This window comes from Microcaecilia unicolor, chromosome 1, assembly GCF_901765095.1.
Source record: "Microcaecilia unicolor chromosome 1, aMicUni1.1, whole genome shotgun sequence".
NCBI classification, from domain to species: domain Eukaryota; kingdom Metazoa; phylum Chordata; class Amphibia; order Gymnophiona; family Siphonopidae; genus Microcaecilia; species Microcaecilia unicolor.
Genome location: NC_044031.1, coordinates 84,228,987 through 84,256,544, shown reverse-complemented (window position 1 = coordinate 84,256,544; position 27,558 = coordinate 84,228,987). Strand labels below are relative to the sequence as shown.

General features: G+C 40.0%; 1 protein-coding gene across 1 annotated transcript in view; it reads right to left on the bottom strand.

Moving 5' to 3' along the window:
- The window catches only part of GTPBP4 (GTP binding protein 4), a 108,686-nt gene that overhangs the window by 18,467 nt on the left and 62,661 nt on the right, over positions 1 to 27,558 (bottom strand). Inside the window, exons 9-14 of the mRNA XM_030198836.1 lie at positions 26,100 to 26,189; positions 19,796 to 19,906; positions 18,809 to 18,886; positions 18,641 to 18,692; positions 11,395 to 11,495; positions 1,699 to 1,896 (exon numbers count right to left, since the gene is read on the bottom strand). Of these exons, the coding sequence (XP_030054696.1) occupies positions 1,699 to 1,896; positions 11,395 to 11,495; positions 18,641 to 18,692; positions 18,809 to 18,886; positions 19,796 to 19,906; positions 26,100 to 26,189 (630 nt within the window). The remainder of the gene's footprint in view (positions 1 to 1,698; positions 1,897 to 11,394; positions 11,496 to 18,640; positions 18,693 to 18,808; positions 18,887 to 19,795; positions 19,907 to 26,099; positions 26,190 to 27,558) is intronic.

The following is a 27,558-nucleotide window of genomic DNA, read 5'->3' as shown; positions in this document are numbered from 1 at the left end:
ATTCAGGTTAAGTAGATAGTATCTATGCTGCTTACCCCCAGGGAGAAGCAGAAATTTTCTTCATATCTACCTTGTTAATAATGGTATATTAACTTTTTCTCCAGGAACTTATTCTAAATCTTTTTTGAAACCCACCTAAGCTAACTGCTTTACCACATTCTCTGGCAATGAATTTGATGCTTAGTCATGCACTGAGCCATAAAATATTTTCTACAATGTTTTAAACATGCTACTTAGTTCCCTAGTCTTTGCAGTTTGTGAAAGAGTAAACAACAAATTTGCGTTTACTCATTCCACATCAAGCTCTGCTTGTTTGTGTTAATGGAAGATTTAAAAAAAAAAAAAAAAGTAGATGTTTAAATATTTTTGTTTATAATTTACAAGAACTAGTTTGATCTGAAATTTTTTTGTCTGAATTCGTTTATTTTTTCAGCACTATTTTATACTGGTTTGGTGTATTTGTGGATTAATGTATTTTGTGAATCTAAAAGTGAATCCAGAGGATTTTTTTTGAAGATATATACCATCTGGCTCAGGAGAGTTGCTACTCTTTAAATTGCCCCATTGCATCTACAAGGTTTACAGAGATTTGTTTCAGCTCTGCTGACTCACCACCACTAAATACCATTTCTGGCCTCCACATCTTCCTCAGTAAAGATCAAAGAATTAATTTAGTCTCTCCACTATAGCACCCTCCCTGAGTGCCCCTTTTACTCCTCGGTCATACAGCAGTCTAAATCAGCTTCTTGCTTCTAATACACCTAAACAAGTTTTTACTATATGTTTTTGCCTCCAACACAAACTTCTCGAGGTGCAGTTGCATCATGGAGTAATACACAGATATTATATTCCTCATTGCTTTTATAATAATTCCCAACAATCCATTTGCTTTTTTATTCACTGTCACACCCTAAGCAGAGGTCATATTTATGATGCCTAGATCCTGTCCCTGGGTGATGACTCCTAGAACCTAGCATCGTGTAGCTATAATTTCGCTTTGCATTTGTCCACATTAAATTTCATCTGCAATCTAGATGCTGGTTTTGTAATGCTTCCCTGCAGTTCCTTCCAATTCTGTCTGCATATCTGATGACCTCACTTTTTTCTTTTTCCAGATCATTTAAAAATACATACCTTTCTCCGTTAAGAAAACTAACATTGATTGGTAATGGGTTAAAAAGTAGAAAACAAGAGTAGGGCTAAATGGTCAAAGCATTGCCTCCTATCCTATAACATTTTAGTTTCCTCAAGAGCTTATCATGAGGTACTTTTGCCAAATGTCTTCTAAAACTCCAGAAACCCTACATCAACTGATGCACCCGTATCCACATGTCTATTAACCCCTTAAAAAAAGGTAACATTTATTAGTATGCGGAAGGGTAACCAAAACGCACAATTTTCATTTATTATGTTTCTAGGACACCTCCTGTTGGCTTGGGAGGGTTTCTAGACAGCTGAGACAGAAAAACAGACCCAAGTCTTTGTGATCTTCAGGAAGCAACATGTTGACAATAGAAATTCCTTCTTGATTTTTTGAGTTAACAAAAATGTTTTTAACAATACCTCAATCAGCATTACGTTTGCAAAAGTGCATTAGTATATGTTGAGTATATCTTAAAAACTTTATATATCTTTACAATGTGGGTATGAATTTCTTTGAACAGAAGTGTAAGGTTGTATGGGACAATTCAGACTTGCCTTTTTCACAGTTCTGGGCATTTTGGGGCCCTTTGTATCTTTCTCTCTGGACTCGAGAACCATCAGTTTCTTCTTTTCACGAATCTGTTGAGCCAGTTGTCTGATCTCCATCATTTCATCATCTTCACTTTCCAACTCACTGTCATATTCTCCTGCAGCCTCTCTCAGCTCCTCCTCTTTCTCCAACTCTTCCAGTTTCTGTGATTAAAACAAAATATGTTAAAATAAAATAGACTAAAGAAGCTGTTTAAAACTTTATATCCGATAGTGACACAGAACCATAATAAAACATAAAACTTTTATTAAGACATAGAGGGCAATTTTCAAAAAGCATTTCTGTGGGTAAAAAGAATTTTAATCTGTGCAAATCACCTATCTGAAAACTGTCCACCATGAATAAAAGCTGAAAAAACCCCACTTTGCTCCACACCACCAGTACTTTCATCCACATTATAGTGGAAGTGTTCTTGAGGTGAAGTTACGTCGGGAGAAATCTACACAAAGGAAGAGTAATTTTACAACAGAGTGTCTGGAAAGGAAAGACACTTAGGTGTAAATGTTGCCAGGACTCTGAATGTTTAAGTTGTTTTGAGTTGACCTGTGCCACTGTAATTTGGCTAGAGACTACATGCCTATGATGTCATCACACTGGGATTCGATGTAACTTAAAACACTAACAAGCCCAGGGTGGCAGGTCTGTCACTCAAGGGGTGTGCCTGTTTGCAAGACTCTAAAGAATACTAGAGATATTATGGGGTTTATGCTAGGTAATTTATTTTATATGGTTTTATATTATTGCCCAACAATAGTAATATAACATGTTTAAACTCTAAAAATTAGTGGTAGGGTCAATGGGTCACAATTAGGCATATTTTCAAAGCACTTAGCCTTCCAAAGTTCCATAGAGACCTATGGAACTTTGTAAGGCTAAGTGCTTTGAAAATACGCCTGATAGTGTCAAACTAGAAGAAAGAACCTCTGCCTAGCTCAAAAGATTTGAGTTGAATATGTTTTCCAAATGTGTGTGCAATGTTGATTAATAATATGATTTTACTCAGGATAATATTGACATTTTTGGAATTGTATAACCTTGAAACAATATCAATTAATCTTTAACAGAGCCTATGCCTGTCAAAGTTTTCCTGCCCTTATCTAAAAGAAGACAGTGGGACTTTAATTGTCTGGGAGAGGCTAATTCCTGTTCAATTACTTTTCTCTACACTGACATGCTCGGTATGTTTGTTGCTCAAATTAAAGAATATGGGAATTCTGCTTCCTTATAGAGATACAAAATCATATTTGCCTGAATTGCTTCAATTAATTTTCGATGCCTGCTTTAACAACCTAGCTTTTAAAAAGTGGCGCAACACCAAGACAATGAAATATTTCTATTCTATCATATTTAGGAATCCCACAAAGGGGTGGATTGCTCCACTCATTAAGAGGAATACACTGGTTTTGTTTAAGGAATATTTTTGATTGATGATAAAAGTTAACCCTGTCGGCTCATCCATTTTTGGTCAGTTTCCAGGTAGGGGGAAAGGGAAAATCAAAGCGGTTTACATACTATATATACAGGTACTTATTTTGTACCTGGTGCAATGGAGGGTTAAGTGACTTGTTCAGAATCACATGGAGCTGCATTGGGAATCGTTTTTATGGAAAAGGTATATTGATATATTGTTATTATCTGGAAAGGCACACAAACACTCCTGGAAGAGTTCTCTTCTAGGTTAAATCAAATGATCCCAACATTAGATTCCAGATACAGTATGATGTACAGTGGTGGAAATAAGTATTTGATCCCTTGCTGATTTTGTAAGTTTGCCCACTGACAAAGACATGAGCAGCCCATAATTGAAGGGTAGGTTATTGGTAACAGTGAGAGATAGCACATCACAAATTAAATCCGGAAAATCACATTGTGGAAAGTATATGAATTTATTTGCATTCTGCAGAGGGAAATAAGTATTTGATCCCCCACCAACCAGTAAGAGATCTGGCCCCTACAGACCAGGTAGATGCTCCAAATCAACTCGTTACCTGCATGACAGACAGCTGTCGGCAATGGTCACCTGTATGAAAGACACCTGTCCACAGACTCAGTGAATCAGTCAGACTCTAACCTCTACAAAATGGCCAAGAGCAAGGAGCTGTCTAAGGATGTCAGGGACAAGATCATACACCTGCACAAGGCTGGAATGGGCTACAAAACCATCAGTAAGACGCTGGGCGAGAAGGAGACAACTGTTGGTGCCATAGTAAGAAAATGGAAGAAGTACAAAATGACTGTCAATCGACAAAGATCTGGGGCTCCACGCAAAATCTCACCTCGTGGAGTATCCTTGATCATGAGGAAGGTTAGAAATCAGCCTACAACTACAAGGGGGGAACTTGTCAATGATCTCAAGGCAGCTGGGACCACTGTCACCACGAAAACCATTGGTAACACATTACGACATAACGGATTGCAATCCTGCAGTGCCCGCAAGGTCCCCCTGCTCCGGAAGGCACATGTGACGGCCCGTCTGAAGTTTGCCAGTGAACACCTGGATGATGCCGAGAGTGATTGGGAGAAGGTGCTGTGGTCAGATGAGACAAAAATTGAGCTCTTTGGCATGAACTCAACTCGCCGTGTTTGGAGGAAGAGAAATGCTGCCTATGACCCAAAGAACACCGTCCCCACTGTCAAGCATGGAGGTGGAAATGTTATGTTTTGGGGGTGTTTCTCTGCTAAGGGCACAGGACTACTTCACCGCATCAATGGGAGAATGGATGGGGCCATGTACCGTACAATTCTGAGTGACAACCTCCTTCCCTCCGCCAGGGCCTTAAAAATGGGTCGTGGCTGGGTCTTCCAGCACGACAATGACCCAAAACATACAGCCAAGGCAACAAAGGAGTGGCTCAGGAAGAAGCACATTAGGGTCATGGAGTGGCCTAGCCAGTCACCAGACCTTAATCCCATTGAAAACTTATGGAGGGAGCTGAAGCTGCGAGTTGCCAAGCGACAGCCCAGAACTCTTAATGATTTAGAGATGATCTGCAAAGAGGAGTGGACCAAAATTCCTCCTGACATGTGTGCAAACCTCATCATCAACTACAGAAGACGTCTGACCGCTGTGCTTGCCAACAAGGGTTTTGCCACCAAGTATTAGGTCTTGTTTGCCAGAGGGATTAAATACTTATTTCCCTCTGCAGAATGCAAATAAATTCATATACTTTCCACAATGTGATTTTCCGGATTTAATTTGTGATGTGCTATCTCTCACTGTTACCAATAACCTACCCTTCAATTATGGGCTGCTCATGTCTTTGTCAGTGGGCAAACTTACAAAATCAGCAAGGGATCAAATACTTATTTCCACCACTGTATGTACTATACCATTCCTGCACATTCGTATCTCACATCATGGTGGGAGATTCACTACAGACATCTATAGGAAACCTACTGATATTAATAAGCTCCTAGATTCATAGCTGTTTCTTATGTTAAAAAATACTGTGTACAGATCAGGTTACATATAGAGAAAGATCTAGTGAAATGAGTTAACAGGTTCAAAGAAAAGGGGTATCCAGCAGCATGTATTCAGATGTCTTCAACGTGCTTCACATATAGATAGAAAAGAACTCTTAAAGGGTAAGAAGAAAGATGATTGTCTGTCCCTTGACTTTTAATCATATGTCAAATGTTTTAGCAGGTGTACTTAAACACTGGCATATCATTCAGGGTATTAAGTATCTCTCTAGTAGTAGCAGCATATAAAAGGGACAGAAACCTAAGAGACATATTAGTACCATCAGCCCTTCCCATGTGCTAAGGAGACTACAAGTTTACGCGCAGTGGCCACTTACCGCCCGGTTAGCTCATGAGACCTTACTGCTTAGTCAATGGATAGCGGGTAAGGTCTCAGGCCGAAAATAGACGTACGCTGGTTTTAATTTTGCTACACGTCCATTTTTGGCCACAAACAAACAAACAAACAAACAAACAAAGAAAAGCCTTTTTTCCAGGAGCACTGAAAAAAATGACCTGCGCTCATACAAAACACATGTCTACACCAGCACAGGCCACTTTTTGGCATGCCTTAGTAAAAGAGCCCCTTTGTAAGTCTAAGTGCTTTGAAAATGAACCCCCTAGTGTGTTATTTGCTATATATCCAGAAACCCTATTTTGTCTTTTGTTTCCAGTAATTTAAAACCAGTAGGTGAAGCGCTCCGTCAACACCAATGGGGTATGTATTGTTTAAAGTCACATTTATTCATTAAGCTAGTTAACAATTATTTGTGTTTTGTCTGTATTTTAAGTTTTTATGATATTCTTTGATTTTATCATTTATACTAATATATTTTTGTATGTTCATTGACAGTTCTGTTCCAAGCCCCTGATGCAGCCATTTGAGAGGATGAAACATGGCCATGTTGGGCTTTTAACTATGTATGTATTTATTATTTTAGTGGTGAATAAATTGAACATTTTGGAGGGTGGGGGGGGTTGATGTTTTTCATTTTCCGTGTTGGATCTTGTAGATCAATTGCCTATTTGTTTTCTTGGATGTTAAACAGTTAATACAGAAATCTCTTTGTGTCATACAGAAGTTACGGGAAATATGTAAATTTTGGGGGTTGGCCAAATTCAGATTGCTGGTTAAGACTTTAGTTCTGTCTAGAGTACACTAATGCAACATTGTATATGCAGGTTGTTTAAGAAATTTAGTCAACAGAATTCAATTGTTGCAGAATACAGCAGCTTGACTGATATTTTCAGTCTCTAGACTTGAGTCAGCTGCTTCAACTTTGGTGAAATTACATTAGATCCTGGTAGAGGTCAGGGGCAGTTTAAACTCTGTACCTTTATTTATAAGATCTTAAATGGTTTAGCACCTTCTTAACTTGGTGACTGAACAGTGTATTTTAACTCCTCATATAATATACACAATTTGATGCTGTTACATTATTCATCTGTTAAACATCTTAAATATAGGTCTATATTTAATTCTTTTCTTCACTACCAATCTGTAAATATTTTAAATTTAGAAATTCATGCCAATTCCAATTATTTAGCGTTTCGTAAAACCTTAAAAACTTGGTTATTTGCCTGGGTCAGAATTATATATTGACGGACCCCAGAGGGGGGAAAAAGGGAGGATTGGCGATTTATATTAAAGAAAGGGTACCATTTGTGCATGAGCAAACTTTCCTGGAGAGCCAGGGAAGATGTATAGCGGTTACGGGAAAGATCAATGAACAACAGATCACCTTAGTTAATATATACGCACCCAATGAGGGACAAGGGGCATTCTTTGAAAAATTAAGACTAGAGTTGACAAATTTTGTGAGAGGAAAAGTGATTCTTGGAGGGGATTTCAATTGGGCTTTAGCAGATCTAGACCACTCAAAAGGAAAGAAAAAGGGTGGAGTCTCGGCAAATACGACTAAATTACTGAGTCTGGTCAGGGATCTTGATTTGTTAGATGTTTGGAGATTGCAGCACCCTGGGCAGAGGACATATACATTCTATTCGCATGCACAACAAACATATACAAGGATAGATGCAATTTGGGGCTCCCGAACTATCTGGGGGGAGGTGGGAGACTCGGGAATAGGGAGTATACACGTGTCAGACCACGCTCCTATTTGGGCCTCGTGGAGGGGGCTGGGGAGAGAAAAGGGTCACACTTACTGGAGACTGAATGAATCTCTGCTTGATTCAGTGGAGGACTGTGAAGAAGTCCGGAGGGTAATAAAAGATTACTTAGCATACAATGACACGGGGGAAGTGGCTGAGGGGACACTCTGGGACGCTCTTAAAGCTGTGGTGAGAGGACATCTGATTAAAAATGGCAGTCAAAGGAAGAGGGAGGGGCAAAGGCGGGAACTGGAGGTAAGACAAAGGTTAGCGACCCTAGAGGCCCAACATCAAGGTGGACAATGCCCTGAAGTGCCTGTTGAGCTGAGGGAATGCAGGGCAGCCTTACGTCAAATTCAAATTAAACAGATGGATTTTCAAAGGAAGTTGGTTCAGCAAAAGTTTTTTGAATATAGTAATAAATCGGGAAGGATGCTGGCGCGCAGCCTACGCCGGCGAAGGGTGGGCAATACTATCATGAAATTAAAAGGGGAGGGGGACACATTATTATATCAAGTTAAAGAGCTTAGAGACCGATTTGCCCAATTTTATGCAGACTTGTATACCAAAGAAAGTGGGGATTCGGGGGAAAAGACCAAAGAATATCTAAACGGGCTGGGATTGCGGAAACTAACAGATGCACAAAGAGAATCATTGGACAAGCCCATAACATTGGAAGAGATAGAAGGAGTTATTAGAGGATTAAAAGGAGGGAAAGCGCCGGGACTCGATGGGTACACGGCTAAATTCTACAAGCTAATGAGCAAGGAGGTAGGGCCATTGATAGTACGGGTAGGAAATGAGTGCTTCAAATCTGGGACTTTGTCTAGGAGTATGTATGAAGCGGGAATCTCGGTGATCCCTAAGCCGGGAAGAGATCCTACATTGTGTGCATCTTACAGGCCTATATCCCTTATAAATATAGATATTAAGATACTGGCCAAGGCTATGGCGGAGCGGATTAATAAGTTTCTGCCCCAACTGATCCATGAGGATCAATCAGGCTTTGTCCCGCGCAGGCAAGTAGCGGATAATATAAGGAGATCTTTAAACATTATATGGGAGGCCCAACGTCGGGGGGGGGGATTTTGTACTTTTAACAACGGATGCAGAAAAGGCCTTCGACCGGGTCGAGTGGCATTACCTATGGGAGGTGTTGGAATTTATGGGGTTCAGCCCAGGGGTATTGACATGGCTCAAGGGGTTATATGCAACACCAAAAGCTTGTATAAAAGTTAATGGGGGATACTCTGATCAGTTTAGGATACAGCGGGGCACGCGGCAGGGATGTCCCCTGTCGCCCTTGCTCTTTGCCTTGGCAATTGAGCCGCTAGCACAGAGAATTCGGGAGACGGTCAGTATTGAGGGGATTAGGGTGGGCGATCAAGAGCATAAAGTGGCGTTATTTGCAGATGATATTCTGTTTTATGTAAGTCGCCCGGAGGAGACTCTACACTCTATCTGTACGGAGCTTAGAGCGTTTGGAGCCATATCTGGCTTCAAAGTCAACTATGATAAGTCTGAGGTGCTGGGCATTACGGGTCCCACTTTGGATATGAGTAACCTGGTAACCAGATTCTCTTTTAAGCATGCCAGGGAGAGCTTTCGATATCTTGGGGTAAGGCTGCCGCGGAACCTTGCACAGGTATATGGGATTAACTATGTCCCCTTGATTAGAGAGCTAAGAGCAGATTTAAGTAGATGGAAAAATGGGTTACTCTCATGGTGGGGAAGAATAGCGGTTATCAAGATGAACCTCCTCCCTAGGTTGCTATTCCTCTTCCAGACGTTGCCAGTGGAAGTACCCTTGGGTACCCTGAACAAATTACAGGCGGATATGTCTAAATTCGCCTGGGGAGAGAAAAGGGCAAGGTTATCAAAGCGAATTATGTGGAGTGGGGTGGAGGGAGGGGGATGCCCAACATTACATGGTACTATCAAGCGGCACAACTGAAGCAGGTGGCGGAATGGAGTAAGGGGGAAGGGGCACCAGTAGCAGTGTTAGAACAACTACTGGAAACTAGGTGTAATCTGGAAAGGGGTCTGTGGGGATCTGGAAGGATGAGCACCCCACGTAGGGAAACTGACAATCCATTTATAGGGCACTTGTTACACACATGGGATGTGCTGAAACGCAAATTTAAAAAGGGAGTTAAAACCTCAACATTGGCTCATATTATTCATGAGGTAGAGTTCCCAGGTGGAGAAGAGGGGGGTACGTTTCATGAATGGTATAGAAAGGGCTTGCGGAGATTTCGAGATTTGATGTCAGAGGGTACAATAAGGACATTTGAGACACTAAGGAGGAAGTTCGACCTGCGGGAGTCTGACAATTATGCATATTTGCAAGTCAAACATTATATGAGTAAACAGGGGTGGTTACATGCGGACCCGAGGGAAAAGGAGCCCCTAGAAAATATATGGGTTACACTGGAGGGGGGGAGGAGAGGCATATCCAGGTTATATAACTATATTAGAGGTAGCGCATTGAATAAATTACCTTATATGAAAGCATGGGAGAGCGATTTGAACTGTGAAATGAGTGGGAAAGAATGGGAGAGAGTATGCATTGAGGTAAAAAAGGCATCAGTGTGTGTATTAATAAAGGAAAATGCCTACAAAGTTTTAAGCAGATGGTACTATACGCCAGAACGGTTAAAACGAATGTATTCTAAAGCCTCAGACAGGTGTTGGCGCTGTGACAATGATCTGGGTAGTTTTATACATGTGTGGTGGTCTTGCACTCTTGTACGCTCCTTCTGGGACGATATTACGGTGTGCCTGACCTCTATTCTGGGGGTGCAGTTTCCTGCAGAACCAAAGTGGTGCTTACTGGGGTGGGGAAATAAAAGGGGCCAGAAATGGCAGAAGCGGCTAAAAAGACTATGTTTATCAGCTGCGAAGCTAGAGATAGCAGCCCACTGGAAACAGAGAGTGGGCCCTACGATGGAAAAATGGAAAACGAGGCTCCGAACATTAATGGGACTTGAACAACTGACGGATAGACGGAGGGGTAGATTTGACCCTGACGCGGAGGAATGGATGCATCTAGAGCGTTTATGGACTGCTGCAACTAATATATAGGGAATTCAGCCATAAAGTGAGGGAGGGGGGAGGGAGGGGGGGAAAAAAAAATTCATTACGTTTTCAAATGTATATATTGTAGTCCATTCTATTTGCACTGGCTGTACAGCTGTTAGCTGAATAAGTGTATGTACTATGGAACAAAGTGACGGAATAAAACATTTTTCAAATCAAAAAAAAAAAAAAAACTTGGTTATTTGAGAAGTACTTCTGAGCTAATTGACTGGTCTTTATTAAGTCAGAACATTTAATTCCTGGACTGTTTGTCCAGTTTTATTCTTTTTGTAATCCACATTGAACTGTTCAGATATCTGCAGACTAGAAACAATGTATGCACATCGTATATTTTAGGCATGGTCTAATTTTACACATACAGAATAGTGGTTTGTGTGTGAAAACAGTTTACAAAATTACCTTTATACTACATAAAAGTAGGTTTGGGATTTTCTGAGTATCTCCTTTTATGTGCATATACTCCCAGGCACTCTTATGTGTCTAGATGAGTGCTTAAAAAAACACTGTTCTAATACTTAAGTCTTTTGTTATTTTACCCCCACAGCTCTAAATTAGCCAAAACCTATGTGAAGTTGTTGTTTGGGTTTTTTTTTTTTTTAATATCTACAGAAATAGAGGGTACAAAGCTCTGTGGGAACTTTTTACTTCGGTAATTTTGAAACTATGCATTTACATTCATTTTTAATTTAAAAACTGGAGCAAAGATCACAGGTTAAAAAAAAAAAAAAAAAAAAGAAGTACCACAAAGGCTATACAGAAATGTAGACAGTTTAGAAATTGACCTTACACAGCACTACTATTTATTACTTAATACAAATAAACAAATAATGGACATTAAGTGCGGGGAATATGAAAAAACAGCCTTCAATTCTGTCCTTTGGAATCTGTTAAGAGGGTTATATGTGAACACTTCCACCAAAAGCTGCATAGAGAGTTCAAGATGAGAGGAGAGATAAAGTAAAGCTCACCTTCATGATGTCTGGGTCAATATAATCAGCAATATTATGGCCTTGCCAGACCTCTGGTACCTTGTCATATTTTTCAGAGGAACTCATTAGGTCCCAATATTCTACAGAAAAAAGGTAACAGAAAAATGGGTCAAAATATGAAGATAACATTTGAACAACATTCAACTTTTTTTTGAGTGGAACAATTCCTATGGAATCTGCCACTGTACTTATATTTTTTTTTAGGAAAGAACACCACTGCCAAGGGACTGTGAAAAAGGGCAAACATGCTAACAAGAGAGTGTTTATGACATTACAGTATTAAAATAGAATGTCACACTAAACATTAAGAACTGTGGCAGAATAACAGAGATAAACTGTCATAAAACGCATTGAAGTATACATAAAGCAAGTGGTGTAGAAGTCTTAAAGGTGGAGACGACAAAGGAAAGAAAAAAAAAAAATCACAAAAATCTGTACACTGCTTTTTTTGTAAAAGCAAAACAAGCTATGATGCCACAAATGCTGCAACTTCCTTCTAGCCACCTAGGATGCTTTGTTTCTATACTGTGTTTATCCTATCACCTTTTTCCGCTCCCAGCAATTATGCGTGTCAATTGTGCATTCCAATATTTTCTTATTTCCCACCAGCATTCTTACAGAGGACAGGCATGGCAGCAACCTCCTATGACTAACAAGAATATGCACTCAAACTGAACTATATATACAGAATCTCCACAGTTTTAAAAATCGTTATAAAATATTATAATCAATTGCCTATGTTAGTATCCCCTGAAAACTTCTGTTATTAATACTCTGTTGTTGTTGCTGATGACCTCAACTCCCTTAAATGCTGATGTAACTCTCCTCATCGTCTTACCTGCTTTTTAACTTGCACAGCATTTTGATTGGGTTCTACCCAAGAAGAAGGTATATACAGGTTTTAAAGAAACTAAACCAGTGTGGTCACCTATCACTAGAATCAATTTTAGAAACAGCAGTTTTACAAAACAGTTTTTATGTTTTTATTAAGGTACTGCAACGTGGGAACATGGTCAAAAATTGGGTGGGTACTCAAAGAAACAATGAAGGCAGATAAAGAACATATGGCCAATCCATTCTGCCCATCCATGCCATCTACTATCCCGTCCTCTCCCTTAAGAGATCCTAAGTACTTGTCCCAGCTTCCTTGAATTCAGACCACAGTCTTCATCTCCATCACCTATATTGGGAGGCAGTTCCACAAATTCACCACCCTTTCTATAAAGAAGTTATTTCCTAAGGTTACTCCTGAGTCTGTTTCCTTTCACTGTCATTCTATGACCCCTTATTCCAGAAATTCTTTTCAACTGAGAGTTTCACCTCCTGTACATTTATGCCATGGAGATGTAAGGGCCCCTTGTCTATATAGCTGTAATGCAGGGCTAACCTGCAAGAACAGAGCCCAATACAGGGTGAACTTTAGCCCAAATTGGCTCATCACCTGGAACAGACTACTTAGTTGATGTCATTATTGCTAAATCTCTGTGCCCTGAATTTACATAAGTATTGCCATACTGGGACAGACAGAAGGTCCATTCAGCCCAGCACCCTGTTTCCAACAGTGGCCAATCCAGGTCACAAGTACCGGGCAAGATCCCAAAACAGTACAATACATTGTATGCTGCTTATTCTAGAAATAAGCAGTGGATATTACCCAAGACTATTTTAATAATGGTCTATGGACTTTTCCTTTAGGAAGCCACCCAAACCTTTTTTAAACCCCACTAACCTAACTGCTTTTGCAATGAATTCCAGAGTTTAATCACACGTTGAGTGAAGAAATATTTTCTCCAATTCATTTTAAATTCACTACTTTGTAGCTTCATTGCGTGCCCCCTAGTCCTAGTATTTTTGGAAAGAGTAAACAAGAAATTCATGTCTACCCATTCCACTCCACTCATTATTTTATAGACCTCTATCATATCTCCCTTCAGCCATCTTTACCCCAAGCTGAAGAGCCCTAGACACTTTACCCTTTCCTCATGGGGAAGTTGTTCCATTCCCTTTATCATTTTCGTCTCGCTTCTCTGTACCTTTACTAATTCCACTATATCTTTTTTGAGATGCAGTGACCAGAACTGAACACAATATTCAAGGTGCGGTCCAACCATGGAACAATACAAAGGCACATGCTCACATTAAACGTCAGCTGCCATTTAGATGTCCAGTCTCCCTGTCTCATAAGGTCTTCTTGTAATTTTTCACAATCCTCTTGCGATTCAACAACTTTGAATAACTTTGTGTCGTCAGCAACCTTTATTACCTCACTAGTTACTCCCATCTCTAGATCATTTATAAATGTTAAAAGCAGCGGTCCCAGCACAAACCCCTGGGGAACCCTGCTATCTACCCTTATCCATTGAGAATACTGACCATTTTACCCTACTCTCAGTTTTCTCTCTTTTAACCAGTTTTTAATCCACAATAGAACACTACCTTCTAGTTCCTCTGGAGTATTTGATGAGGTCCTTTGTCAAACGCCTTTTGAAAATCCAGATACACTATATCCACTGGCTCACCTTTATCCACATGTTTGTTCACCTCCTCAAAGAAATGTAATAGATTGGTGAGGCAAGTTTCCCTTCCATGTTGGTTTTGTCTCATTAATCCATGCTTTTGAATATGCTCTGTAATTTTGTTCTTTATAATAGATTCTACCATTTTGCCCAGCACAGACATCAGGCTCACCGGTGTATAATTACCCGGATCTCCTCTGGAGCCTTTTTTTAAAAATTGTCGTTGCATTGGTCACCCTCCAATCTTTTTTTTTTTTGTTACATTAGTACCCCGCGCTTTCCCACTCATGGCAGGCTCAATGCGGCTTACATGGGGCAATGGAGGGTTAAGTGACTTGCCCAGAGTCACAAGGAGCTGCCTGTGCCTGAAGTGGGAATCGAACTCAGTTCCCCAGGACCAAAGTCCACCACCCTAACCACTAGGCCACTCCTCCACTCCTGGAACCTTCTGGAACCATGCTCGATTTTATAGATAAATTACATTTTTCAGTTCTATCAGTACTCAGGGATGAATACCATCTGGTCCAGGAGATTTGCTACTCTTCGATTTGTCAAATTGCCCCATTACATCCTCCAGGTTTATAGAGATTTCATTCGGCTTCTCTGATTCGTCAACTTTGAATACCATTTCTGGCACCGGTATCTCTCCCAAATCTTCCGCAATGAAGACCGAAAAAAGAATTCATTAGATCTCTCCACTATGGCTTTGTCTTCTCCGATTGCCCCTTTTACCCATCAGTCATCTAGAAGTCCAACCAATTCTTTTGCCGGCTTCTTAGTTTAAAAAATGTTTTTACTATGTATTTTTGCCTCTAACACAATCTTTTTTTAAAAGCCCCTCCTCTTTGCTTTCCTTATCAGCGCTTTGCATATGACTTGCCATTCCTTATGCTGTTTCTTATTATTTTCAGTCAGATTCTTCTTCCATTTTCTGAAGGATTTTCTTTTAGCTCTAATAGCTTCCTTCACCTCACTTTTTAACCATTCTGGCTGTCATTTGGTCTTCCTTCCTTCCTTTTTTAATACAAGGAATATATTTGGCCTGGGCTTCCAGGATGGTATTTTTGAACACCATCCACGCCCGACGTAAATTTTTTACCTTCACAGCTGCTGCTCTAAGTTTTTTTTCCACCATTCTTTTCATTTTATCATAGTCTCCTTTTTAAAAGTTAAATGCTAACGTATTGGATTCCCTGTTTGTATTTGCTCCAAAGTCGATATCAAACATGACCATATTATGATCACTGTTATCAAGCGGCCCCAGCACAATTACATCCTGCACCAGATCAAGTGCATCACTAAGGACTAGGTCTAGAATTTTTCCTCCTCTTGTTGGATCCTGCACCAGCTGCTCCATAAAGTGCTCCTTGATTTCATCAAGGAATTTTACCTCCCTAGCATGCCCTGATGTTACATTTACCCTGTCAATATCGGGGTAATTGAAATCACCCATTATTATTGTGCTGCCCAGTTTGTTAGCCTGATAACATTTCTACATCCATCTGTTCATCCTGGCCAGGTGGATGGTAGTACACTCCCTATCACTATCCTTTTCCCCTTTACACATAGAATTTCAATCCATAGGGATTCCAAGATGTGTGTTGTTTCCTGCAGAATTTTCAATCTATTTGATTTAAGGCCCTCTAACATACAAAGCTACCCCTCCACCAATTCGATCTACCCTATCACTACGAAATAATTTGTATCCCGATATGACAGTGTCCCACTGGTTATCCTTCTTCCACCAGGTCACAGAGATGCCTATTATATATAATTTTTCATTTAGTGCAATATATTCTAACTCTCCCACCTTATTTCTTAGGCTTCTGGCATTCGCATATTGACATTTCAAACTACGTTTGTTTCTATTTACATCTTGCTCAGTTGACAGTGTCAACTTGCAATCTTTTGTCTGATTTTTATTTAAGGACACTTGATCTACTATGGTCTCTTTTGCAACCTCACTATCGGGATATCCTATTATCCCTGTTTTGGTGATATCTTTGAAAGATACCTTATTCCAAAACATGCGTTTTTGAACGACTGTCTGTTTTGAACACTCTAAATGCATTTTCAAGCATTCAGAATTTTCACTAAAATTGTTAACCTTTCACCTGCATAGAAATGAGACAACTGCCATCAGTTTGTTTACCAACAATGAAAGGAGAACGATTCGGGAAACAAAATCAGATATCTGATATTCTACAGAAATTACATAACATAGGAACACAATAATTTATACCCTTCCCTGCCAATCCTCTCTGTCAAACTGGGAATTTGATTTCTTGCATCACTCTTTCCAAGAACATTCAAAACTGTTATTGGGTGCATGGAGCTGGCACTTTAATAAAAACGATAGTAACATAAAAACTACCACACTGGGTTAGACCAAAGGTCCAACAAGCACAAGCAGTATCATGTTTCCAGCAGTGGCCAATCCAAGTCACATGTAGCTGGTGGGATCCCTAAAAGTAGACAGATGACATGCTGCCTTCCCTCAGGGATACGAAGTGGCAGGGTGAGGGGAGGAGGGAAAGAAAGAGCAAGAGGATGGCAGGGAAGGAATGAGGAAATTGCAGGAGGGAGTGAGTGCAGGAGGACAGGAGTCTACATGCCCACAGACACACACATCACCCCAACAAAGGGATAAACACAGAAATGCCTCCACCCCAACACACACATACACCATCTGAAACCACTGACAGCCCACCCACACATCCTTGCAGGAACAGTTGAACTCTAAATGGAAATATACACATCATACCACTGATACACAAGGACTTCTCATACACCACTATTTGCTACTAATACTACTACTTGACATTTCTAAAGCGCTACCAGGGTTATGCAGCGCTGTACAATTTAACATAGGACAGTCCCTGCTCAAGGAGCTTACAATCTAAAAGACAGGTGTACAATCTAAAAACAAGTATAGAGTCCGTTAGGTGCCGAAAGCAGCACTGAAGAGGTGAGTTTTAAGCAGAGATTTGAAAATGGGTAGGGAGGGGGCTTGATGTAGGGGTTGAGGAAGATTGTTACAGGCAAAGGGTGAGGCAAGGCAGAATGAGCGGAGCCTGGAGTTGGCAGTGGTGGAGAAGGGAACTGAGAGGAGGGATTTGTCCTGTGAGCGGAGGTTACGGGTGGGAACATAGGGGGAGATGAGGGAGGAGAGGTAGTGAGGAGCCGCAGACCGGGTGCATTTGTAGGTAAGGAGGAGAATCTTGAATTGTATGCGGTATCTGATCGGAAGCCAGTGAAGTGACTTGAGGAAAGGGGTGATGTGAGTATATCGGTTCTGGCGGAATATTAGAGTGCGGCAGCGTTCTGAACGGATTTAAGGGGGGATAGATGGCTAAGTGGGAGGCCAGTGAGGAGTAAGTTGCAGTAGTCAAGGCGAGAGGTAATGAGGGCGTGGACGAGAGTTCGTGTGGTGTGCTCAGATAGGAAAGGGCGAATTTTGCTGATATTGAAGAGGAAGAAGCGACATGTCTTGGCAGTCTGTTGGATATGTGCAGAGGGGAGGGAGGAGTCGAAGATGACTCTGAGGTTGCGGGCAGATGGGACAGGGAGGATGAGGGTGTTATCAACTGAGATGGAGAGTGGAGGAAGAGGAGAGGTGGGTTTAGGTGGAAAGACGAGGAGCTCGGTTTTGGACATGTTCAGCTTCAGGTGGCGGTTGGACATCCAGGCAGCAATGTCGGATAAGCAGGCCGATACCTTGGCCTGGGTCTCCGCGGTGATGTCTGGTGTGGAGAGATATAGCTGGGTGTCATCAGCATAAAGATGATACTGAAAACCATGAGATGAGATCAGTGAGCCTAGGGAGGAGGTGTAGATTGAGAAGAGAAGGGGTCCAAGGACAGATCCCTGGGGAACTCCAACAGATAGTGGGATGGGAGTGGAGGAAGATCCATGAGAGTGTACTCTGAAGGTGCGGTGGGAGAGATAAGAGGAGAACCAGGAGAGTACAGAGCCCTGGAACCCAAAAGAAGACAATGTGGCAAGAAGTAGATCATGATTGACAGTGCCAAACGCAGCGGATAGATCGAGGAGGCTGAGGATGGAATAGTGACCTACACATCCCCATTTACCCTACTACCATGGCTGTTTCAACCTAGTTCCCCCCTCCCCCTCACAGACTTGCTTAAATCTGCAAATGGAAGAAAGGGGTAATGTGCCACTGGGTAATGCTATTAAGTGGCTCTTTTCACTTGCAAAAAGAACTGGTGCTATGTTGGCCATCCTCAACTATTCAGGTGTGATAAGAAATTTTAATGATAGGTTACAAGCTACTAATAGTAGGCCTGCAGTTTCATTTTTAAGTTTCCTCAGTACTCTGGGATGCATACCATCTGATCCACAGAAAGCATGCAAACCAGACAGTTAACTCCTCTCTCTCCCTACTAAAAAAAAAATAAAAATAAAAATTTGTTTTGCTTTTATAGACATAAATGTGACCAAACTAAACCTCAGTTTGTATACAAAACAGTATTGCATGAACATACCAAAATAACAGGTGAAAGGAAATCCAGAATAGCTGGGGTAAACTGTTAACTTTACTAGGTTAAGAAATGTCCCAGGAAGGAACATTGCTTTTAAAGCACTCATTAGTTTATGAAAGTTATGCCTCAATCCAACTACTGCATTGGTTTTTCCATTGACTGGGTTGACATATATAAATCATAAAATGTAGAGAGCAAAATACTTACTATGAAGATCCAATACATAATCATCTCCCAGTTCCATTTCCAGATCTCTTTCCTGCAAAGATACACACATTTCACATGAGTATATTATCTATTTTGTCCGAACAGGCATATTTTTTGCCAATCTAGCACTGCCTGGAATGCCAAAGAACAGTAGTAACGTCCACTCACCAGCTTTCTTTTCGGAGAGTCCACTTCCATACGTCTCTTTCGTGACACAGCTCCTTCTGGAATAAAGGGAGGCCTCTCCTGAGAAGGAAAAAAAAAAAATGCAGCTCTCAGCCTGATATAACTCTGTACCAAAATTAATCATGCTGCAAACTATTTCTCTCTCATTCAAAACAATTTTCAACCCTGAAGTTGAAAGAAAAAAAAAAAAGCCCTATTATTTCAAGCACTAGCCCACAACCACTCTGTATATTAATGCAAATTAAAGAGCACTTTTCCAAAACTAACTCACTGCATTAGCAGTTCTTTTGAGAAAACTAGGTGGTGGCTTTTGGCATGAGTGAGTTTTGAACACAGTACTCCACACAAAGTCATTAAAATACCATGCACTTAGTGAGTTTTGGCACAAGAATAAGCCACAGTAAATGAGTATTGCCTTGGATGAATTAAAATAATTACAACTCAAAGCTGATAAAAAATAGACCGAGTTTTGGAAAAGTGCTCTTCAGTTACAACATGATGGGGTTAAAATCACACTCTATAGCCCCCACCCCTTACCTCCTGAGACCCTCAACAAAGTAATATTAAACTCAGATCCCAACCAGCTTTGAAAAAAGGTTACCCCCCCCCCCCAACCTTGAGCTTTAGAGGAAAATGAGCAATAGGCCATCATTCCTTGGCCTCAATGGCATCAAAATTCAAAATGGCGCTAGCCACAGATCAGTAAGTGCCATCTATAACGTCAGCACACCATGCAGGAGAGACGGGGGTTATTGCCGTGTCCTAGATAAGAAGGATATGGTTCTGGCTACTGCCATGCACTGACTGTAATTAAGGCATATGCACAGCAGACACTAGGAGTAACATACACATCCCACACCACACAACTGCTTTTTATACAGTAGATACCACACTACAAACCTAAATTACGGAACATTTTATACAGCAGAGACATAAAAACATCTAACATATGAATGACTCAAAACTTGCCTTTTCATCTCTTTTTGATGGCATAGCCAAGTGCAACCTATTGAGAACATCATTCACTTTGTTTCCTTTCATTTTGGTGTCAACACGATGAGCCAGAAGTCTGTCACAAGCCTAGTGACAGAGAAAAAAAAGTACAGATTACAGTTAACTACTGGCATGCTGCACAGCCAGCAATCAATGAAACAAGACAAAAATACATCTGAAGAATAAAAACAAGTTCCATGAATTCAAACACAACAAACCACCTCCCCTAACCCACACTTAACTATATATTAAAAAAAGCAAGTATGCTAAAAACATTTATAAAAAAAATAATGTAACGAAAATGATATACAGAGACATTTTTCAAAAACAATTTTGAAAAGAATTTTTAACAAACATACATATATAAAAAGGGGATGGAAAAGGGGGAGGGGAAGGATGGGGTTTGATATACTGCCCTTCTATTGTTACAATCAAAGCAGTTTACATGTTAAATACAGGTACTTATTTTGTACCTGGGGCAATGGAGGGTTAAGTGACTAGCCCAGGATCACAAGGAGCTACAGTGGGAATCAAACCCAGTTTTCCTTGTTCTCAGGCTGCTGCACTAACCATTAGACTACTCCTCCATTAAGGAGGATGGGGAATGGAAAAATGTGGGCTCATAAACCAACAAAGGAAAAACAAGGTGAAACCACCTTCCAATCCCATTTAAATCACTGTATTCCAAAAGAACAGCCATACTAGGTCAGACCAATGGTCCATCTAGCCCAGTATCCTGTTTCCAACAGTGGACAAGCCAGATCACAAGTACCTAGCAGAAACCCAAACAGTGGCAACATTCCATGCTACCAAACCCAGGGCAAGCAGTAGCTTCCCCATGTCTGTTTCAATAGCAGATTATGGACTTTTCCGCCAGGAACTTATCCAAACCTTTTTTAAACCCAGATATGCTAACCGCTGTTACTACATCCTCAGGCAAAGAGTTCCAGAGCTTAACTATTCAATGAGTGAAAAAATATGTCTTCCTATTTGTTTTAAAAGTATTTCCATGCAACTTCCTTGAGTGTCCCCTGGTCTTTGTATTTTTGGAACGAGTAAAATAAAATTGATTCACGTCTACTCACTCAGGATTTTGCAGACCTCAATCCATTATTCTTACTTTTACTTCTATCAGCACACATGTCTTCAATCTCCAGGACTTTTTTGTCAATAATAACTTAGATTCCCAAGATGTGGATAGGTACTACGCTCTGGGAAGATATCCGGTCAAGACCACAAAAAAGTTTAATTTAACTGATAAGATAGTCACATTACAATTGGATGTTTGTAACATAGCCAATTGTGGATCTTTAGACTGGCAACGATGGTATTGTCAATATCATGTTTATTTGTGTACTTATATTGAAATGAGTCATCATGCATCCCCTTGTTTTAACTGGGCTAATGTATGGTGGTACACTGGTCCCAATTATCCAACAAGTGGACAACACGCTTGGGATAACCCTTCACGTACAAATATTACCATAGTTCAACAATCGGTGGACCCCACCACTTGTAAGATAGAGAAATGTAACCCTGTGCGCATTTCCTTTAAGGGAATGTATAAGGCAATGAACCGTACATTTGGTATAGGAATAGAAGCCACTAACACGGATCCTGTTGGCCGCTTTCGTATTGCGGTCACTTCTCCTTCACTATCCAATACTGTGCCGAGCAATCCCTTGATGCCCCAAATCCCTGAAACAAAAATTCCCCATCAGAATTCTCAACATAACTAGTCTAAAGGAAACGTTTACTCTTGAAACTGGATATGGTGACAAATTTGTGGATGGATTGGTTATAGTGCACAACCCATAGTTTGAATTTATCTGATTGTTATGTATGCTCCTCCTCTCGCCCCGAGCCCTTGGATGTTCCTTTCCCTTTGAATCTTATAAATGATCATAATGGAACAATGTGCATGCTAAAATTGCTCCAAGGTACTAAGAATAATGATAAATCTTGCCTTTCCTTCAGTTTACTATTTCCTGAATTACCCAAAGGTGCGAGGGTACCTCCGGTGTTTAAGACACCTGTTTCTCGGACCATACTCCAGACATGTATATTAAGAAAAAAGATTTAAAAATTCCTATTTTGTAGGAAATTTATCCTCATGTAATTCTACTCTACTCCCCGGTGAGAAACTTGACTTTTCAAGCTTTTCACGTCCCTGAGCAGACATCTGGTGGTATTGTGGAACTAAAACCCTGTATCCCACTTTACCCTCTGTATAAAATTTAGGGTGAGATTTACTCCTCCCAGTGCAGTGAATCAGCCACCGCTATCTAGGGATGAATGAATCCCATCCAAGGCTGCTTCTGGTATATTTACCTCGTATTATGCAGACTCCTAAATTACCAGAGCTGTGCACTTTACTCTGAGCAAGTCAGGAGAGAACAAACAAGCCAAATACAACAGATATATGAGACATCAGCTCGTAGGTTTATTTGAAACAGATATGCTAATACAATACTCACCAAATAGTTTCTATCATATCAATTAGTACAGCAATCAAAGCAGTTTCTCATACAGGGAGTAGACAGACAGCGAATCAAACTGATTATCACAGATCTTGACTTCTCCAAGGACTATGGCAAGTAACATGTACAATCAATTGGTTATGGGAATATATTACCCCAGCTACACATAGGTGTTTTCTGGGTCTAAGTCTTTAATGTTTTGTTTTACTACTCAAAAGCCAATTCGTAGATATATAGGACTCAAAGCTACCTATGAGAAAGCAATTGGGTTACTTTGCCAATTCTGATATAATTGATTTGAGAAGGTTTCTCATAGGGAGAGAGCAGCTCTGTGGCTGTCTCTCTGGCTTGAAGTAGGAAGTACACTCATTTTTATATGTCCATTAAGGATATGGGTAATATGACAGTAAGCACACCTGATTGGATCTATGTTAATGTCATAGTTAACACTGATTGGCTATGGTAATGAGTATTTACTGGAAAAGCTAGCAAAAGACCACCCCTTACTGGAAGACTAAGCCACCTTCTTGCAAGACCCCTCATTTCTACATTTTTGACCACATCTTCCTCAAAACACTTTCTGTGACACCTGGTCGTCTTCCTATGAAGCCATCTTTGTTCTGTCCATCCATGCAACTCTGTCAGTTAGACCCCCACCCTTGTGGTTTTCTGTTTGTTCTGCAGTGTCCCAATAGCTTATATGCTTTTGAGCAACACTGAAGTTCAAGTCAGAGTTACAGGCCTATAAGTTTTTATCTCATTTTAAATCCTGAACCAAAGTCAGGCCTGGAACCCAATAACAATATTATTCACCTCTAACTGGTATGGACAGTGTGCTTTGGTTCAGCTAGTAGTCCCACTTACCATAGCATCTCGACATATTGATAAACCAGTCCCCTTTAGAAGGAAAAGGGATCTTAAAGGCTCCTTTGATGATATGATTTACATAGATTCTATAGGTGTTCCTAGGGGGGAGCCAGATGAATTTAAAACTCGCAATCAAATTGCTGTAGGTTTTGAATCTTCATTATTCTGCTGGTCTACTACTAACAAGAATGTTGACTGGATTAACTATATATATTATAACCAACCGCGTTTCATTAATTACACTTGAGATGCAGTTAATGGCATTGCTGCTCAATTGGATGCGACAAGCCGGATGGCCTGGGAAAACCGCTTAGTCCTTGATATGTTATTGGCAAAAGAAGGAGGAGTTTGTATCATGTTAGGAGGACAATGTTTTACCTTTATTCCTAACAATAATGCACCTGATGGGACCATAACTAAGGCTTTGCAAGGACTCACTACCTTAGCTGATGAACTTGCCGAGAATTCTGGTGTAGATACCACCTGGACTGGGTGGATGGATAATATCTTTGGGAAATGGAAAACCTTTATATTATCTGGTTTAACCACATTGATAATTGTTATTGCTGTTTTATACTTCTTGGCTGTTGTGTAACACCTTGTATCAGAAGCTTAGTACAACGTTTAACTGAAACTGCTTTATGTAAGAGAGAACCCATATGACACTATGTTCTGTATGAAAAACTACATATTAACACAGATTGAAGATGTATGTTGATGATGATGTTTAAATATTTTATTATTTCCTTTGCCTAGCATTGTTATCTTCCTCTGGGATCATTTAGATGGGAAGATATTGTAAGTAGCATAAGGCCCGGGGAAGGTTGAAGAGTGGCAACTTACATTTCACTATAACTACATTGTCATGTTACACATAGCCCGATATCTGTAAAGGGGTTGACATGAACTGTGACTCACATCTATGGTCCCTTTAACCCTAATATACATTTGAAAAAGAACCTATTGCTTCCCTCAGGAATGGATGGAACTACAGCAAGGGTTCAAAGCAGTGAAGCCCTTACTAAAGGCCTTCAAGGGGGGACCGTAGATAATAAACACAGTTATGCACCCTGGAGTAGAGTCAAAGGGCAAAGGCTATAAATCGTGATGCCCAGGAATTTATGATCTAATATGATATCCTTACAGGCAAACAGGCCTGGGAAAGGAGGAAGCATAAACAAACATGGGAATGTGGTTTAGCAGGTGAGGGTAACCAGATGGCTTTGAAAGAAGACTAGATGATCCTGGGTAAGATAACTTGTTGAAGCGTTGTAAATCATTGTTAAATACAAAGTGTATAAAAATAGCTGCTTCAGTTCTGTATGTTGGAGCGATAGATACAGCCAGCATATTTATGCAGTAGTTCCATCCTCCCATGAGAAAATATTAATTGTAGCAATATACTTGGTAAGTGAATAAATTACCTCTCTCATAAACAGCAGCCTTGATCTTTTAGCTCCACAAATTGTGAGTAACTGATATATGAAGATTTGTAGAGGTGGTAAAAAGACCTAAACATTTAACAATTATGTGGGTTTAATTCAGTCATTGGTGAGGCCCCACTTGGAGTACCATGTTCAGTTTTGGAGGCCATATCTTACTAAAGATGTAAAAAGACTGGAAACGATGCAAAGAAAAGCTACAAAAATGGTATGGGATTTTGCATTGCAAACAGTACGAGGAAAGACTTGCTGACCTGAACATGTATACCTTGGAGGAAAAGGAGAAACAGAGGTGACATGATACAGACGTTCAAATATTTGAAAGGTATTAATCTGCAAATTAACCTTTTTTGGTGAAGGGAAGGCGGTAGAACTAGACAACATGAATTAAGGTTGAAGGGAGGCAGACTCAGGACTAGTATCAGGAAGTTTTTTTTCACAGAGAGGGTGGTAGACACGTGGAATGCTCTCCCGCGGGAGATGGTGGAGATGAAAATGGTAAAGGAATTCAAACATGCATGGGATAAACACAAAGGAATCCTGTTTAGAAGCAATGGTTCCGCGGAATCTTAGCGGAGATTGGGTGGCGATGCCGGAAATTGGGAAACAAAATGGGAGCTGGCCAGACCTTTATGGTCTATGCCCTGATCATGACTAGATAGGGATGGGCTGGAGTGTAAATTTTAAGGGGCTTCGATGTTAGCTTCAGAACTTAGTACAATAACAGTGATGGACAGACTTCCACGGTCTATGCCCTGAGAAAGGCAAGGACAAATCAAACTCGGGTATACATATAAAGTATCACACACCAAGTAAAATGAGTTTATCTTGTTGGACAGACTGGATGGACCACACACTGTGGTCTTTATTTTCAAAGCACTTAGCCTTCCAAAGTTCCATAGAAACCTATGGAAGTTTGGAAGGCTAAGTGCTTTGAAAATATGCCTCTATATGTTACTATGTCACATGGGTGAAACTTTGCTCCTTAAATAAATGAAGTAATAATTTAGAAACTGTGTTTTTATTCAGCTTCCCTTTGTCTAATATTACATTTGTTTAAAGATCAGAAACCATTCAGTGTGATATAAATATATACAGTAATAGGAGAAATCAGGAGGGAGTAAATACTTTCATATTACTGTATATAAATAGTCATAAATCAATAAACTTATCTGATGCCCAGTTCAACTAAAGACATGATACATATAACACAATGTTCACATCACTGTCTCCAAATTTACTTCTTTTTCTTTGTATTGTTAAAAAATATTTGAAAAATGTTTTTATGTAATTTTGGTTAATTATTTTTTGATAAGAGCTTTTTGATTTTTAATTTTTTTTAACATACAATAAAGTGGATTATTGTTCCTAGAATATTGTTTTTTTTCATTATTGGTTAATTATTTTTGATACAATAAAAGAGGATTATTGTTCCTAGAATACTGCTTTTTTTCATTAATAATAAAACATGTAAATGAAGAAAAATCTGACCTCAGTTTTAACCTTAATCACACCTTCTTCTGTCAAGGTGCTCGTCTCAATTACAGGCAATTCTTCTACTTCCAATTCTTTAAAAATGTTCTGAAACAGAAAAAAAAATAGTTGGTTTGCTGAAATATACAATTTGCAAGCATTTCTGCAACACATTTTATCAACAAGAAATTAATTTACAAGTAGATTTATGTTATATATATTGATTGTGGTGTAATAGAAAAAAATCCAGTCTTTACAGAAAAGATGTAGAAAAGCAATCCTGCCACACCTGTCTACATGCCTGCACCATCTGCTTAAGACACTGAAACACTGAATAGCAGAAGGCAGCAATAGCCCCCTATAGGAGTAAACTTGGCTCTGAGCTTTCTTTTCTGCCTCCAACCTGCTGGCAAAAGGACATAACCCACTTGTCTAGCATAGATAAGACAAAAACAAGGACAGTAAGATAGGAAACGGGTAGGATTGCTAGCTTTCTTGCTGCTATCAAAATATCTTGAATTGGTGCTGGCAGACCCAAGGGGGACACTAAATGCTGCTCAATTTCCATGCTGTCAGGTCCTGTGATTTAAGATTTAGACAAGTTTTACTTTGAATAAAGTGGGAAACATGCATTTATTTGCAATTTTATTTTGGGAAAGGCAACACACAAATGCCTTATTAGACAGTGATACTTCTCTTTAAGTTTGAGATTCTGCAAAAAAAAAACAAAACAAAAAAAACATGGCATGTAACCTGTATGCCAAAATACACACTTCCTCAAGAGAGAACATAATCTCCCCCCCCCCCCCCCCCCCCCGAGTATAAAAACAATGGTTAGCCCTCCCTGACTGAGAAAGTGTTCAGCAACACATATAAAGCATTGTTTCTCACCCCTAACACGTTTTCCTTAGACAGCAGAACTGAACAGGCACATAAATGAGGCAACATCATGTGACAGTGCTAAAATGAACAGCTCTCCCAGAGCTCAGCATAAAGTTCTAAGCATGTGCTGCTGTTTTCAAATGGAACGTCTCCTCAAGCGCTTCCATGGCTCAGAAAGAATGCAATTCTCAGGGAGGTTGGGTGGGTGGGGGGGATTATGTGTCAAACCAATCCTACCATCCACTGAAATACCTGCTACTGGTGAGAACCACGGTTTTCATGTGCTGCTGAAAGTTTTCACAGCAGGTCCAAATACTGTGTTATACTCAGGAACAGTGGTGTCCAATTTTTTCAATTGTAGGTTGCATGTGTGCATGGGCTGCATGATTTTTTTTTTTTAAGCTTGTGATAACTGGTTTATACTCATTAAAATATGTGAATTTCTTTTAAAATTCTATAGAAATAGAATAAAATAAAACATAGAACATAAGATGATACCTTTTTTTTAATGAACAATACATTTTTTTTTTTATTAGCTTTCAGAGGTAGCCCTTCTTCGTCAGATCAGAAATAAGCAAATTTTGATAAGTAACAG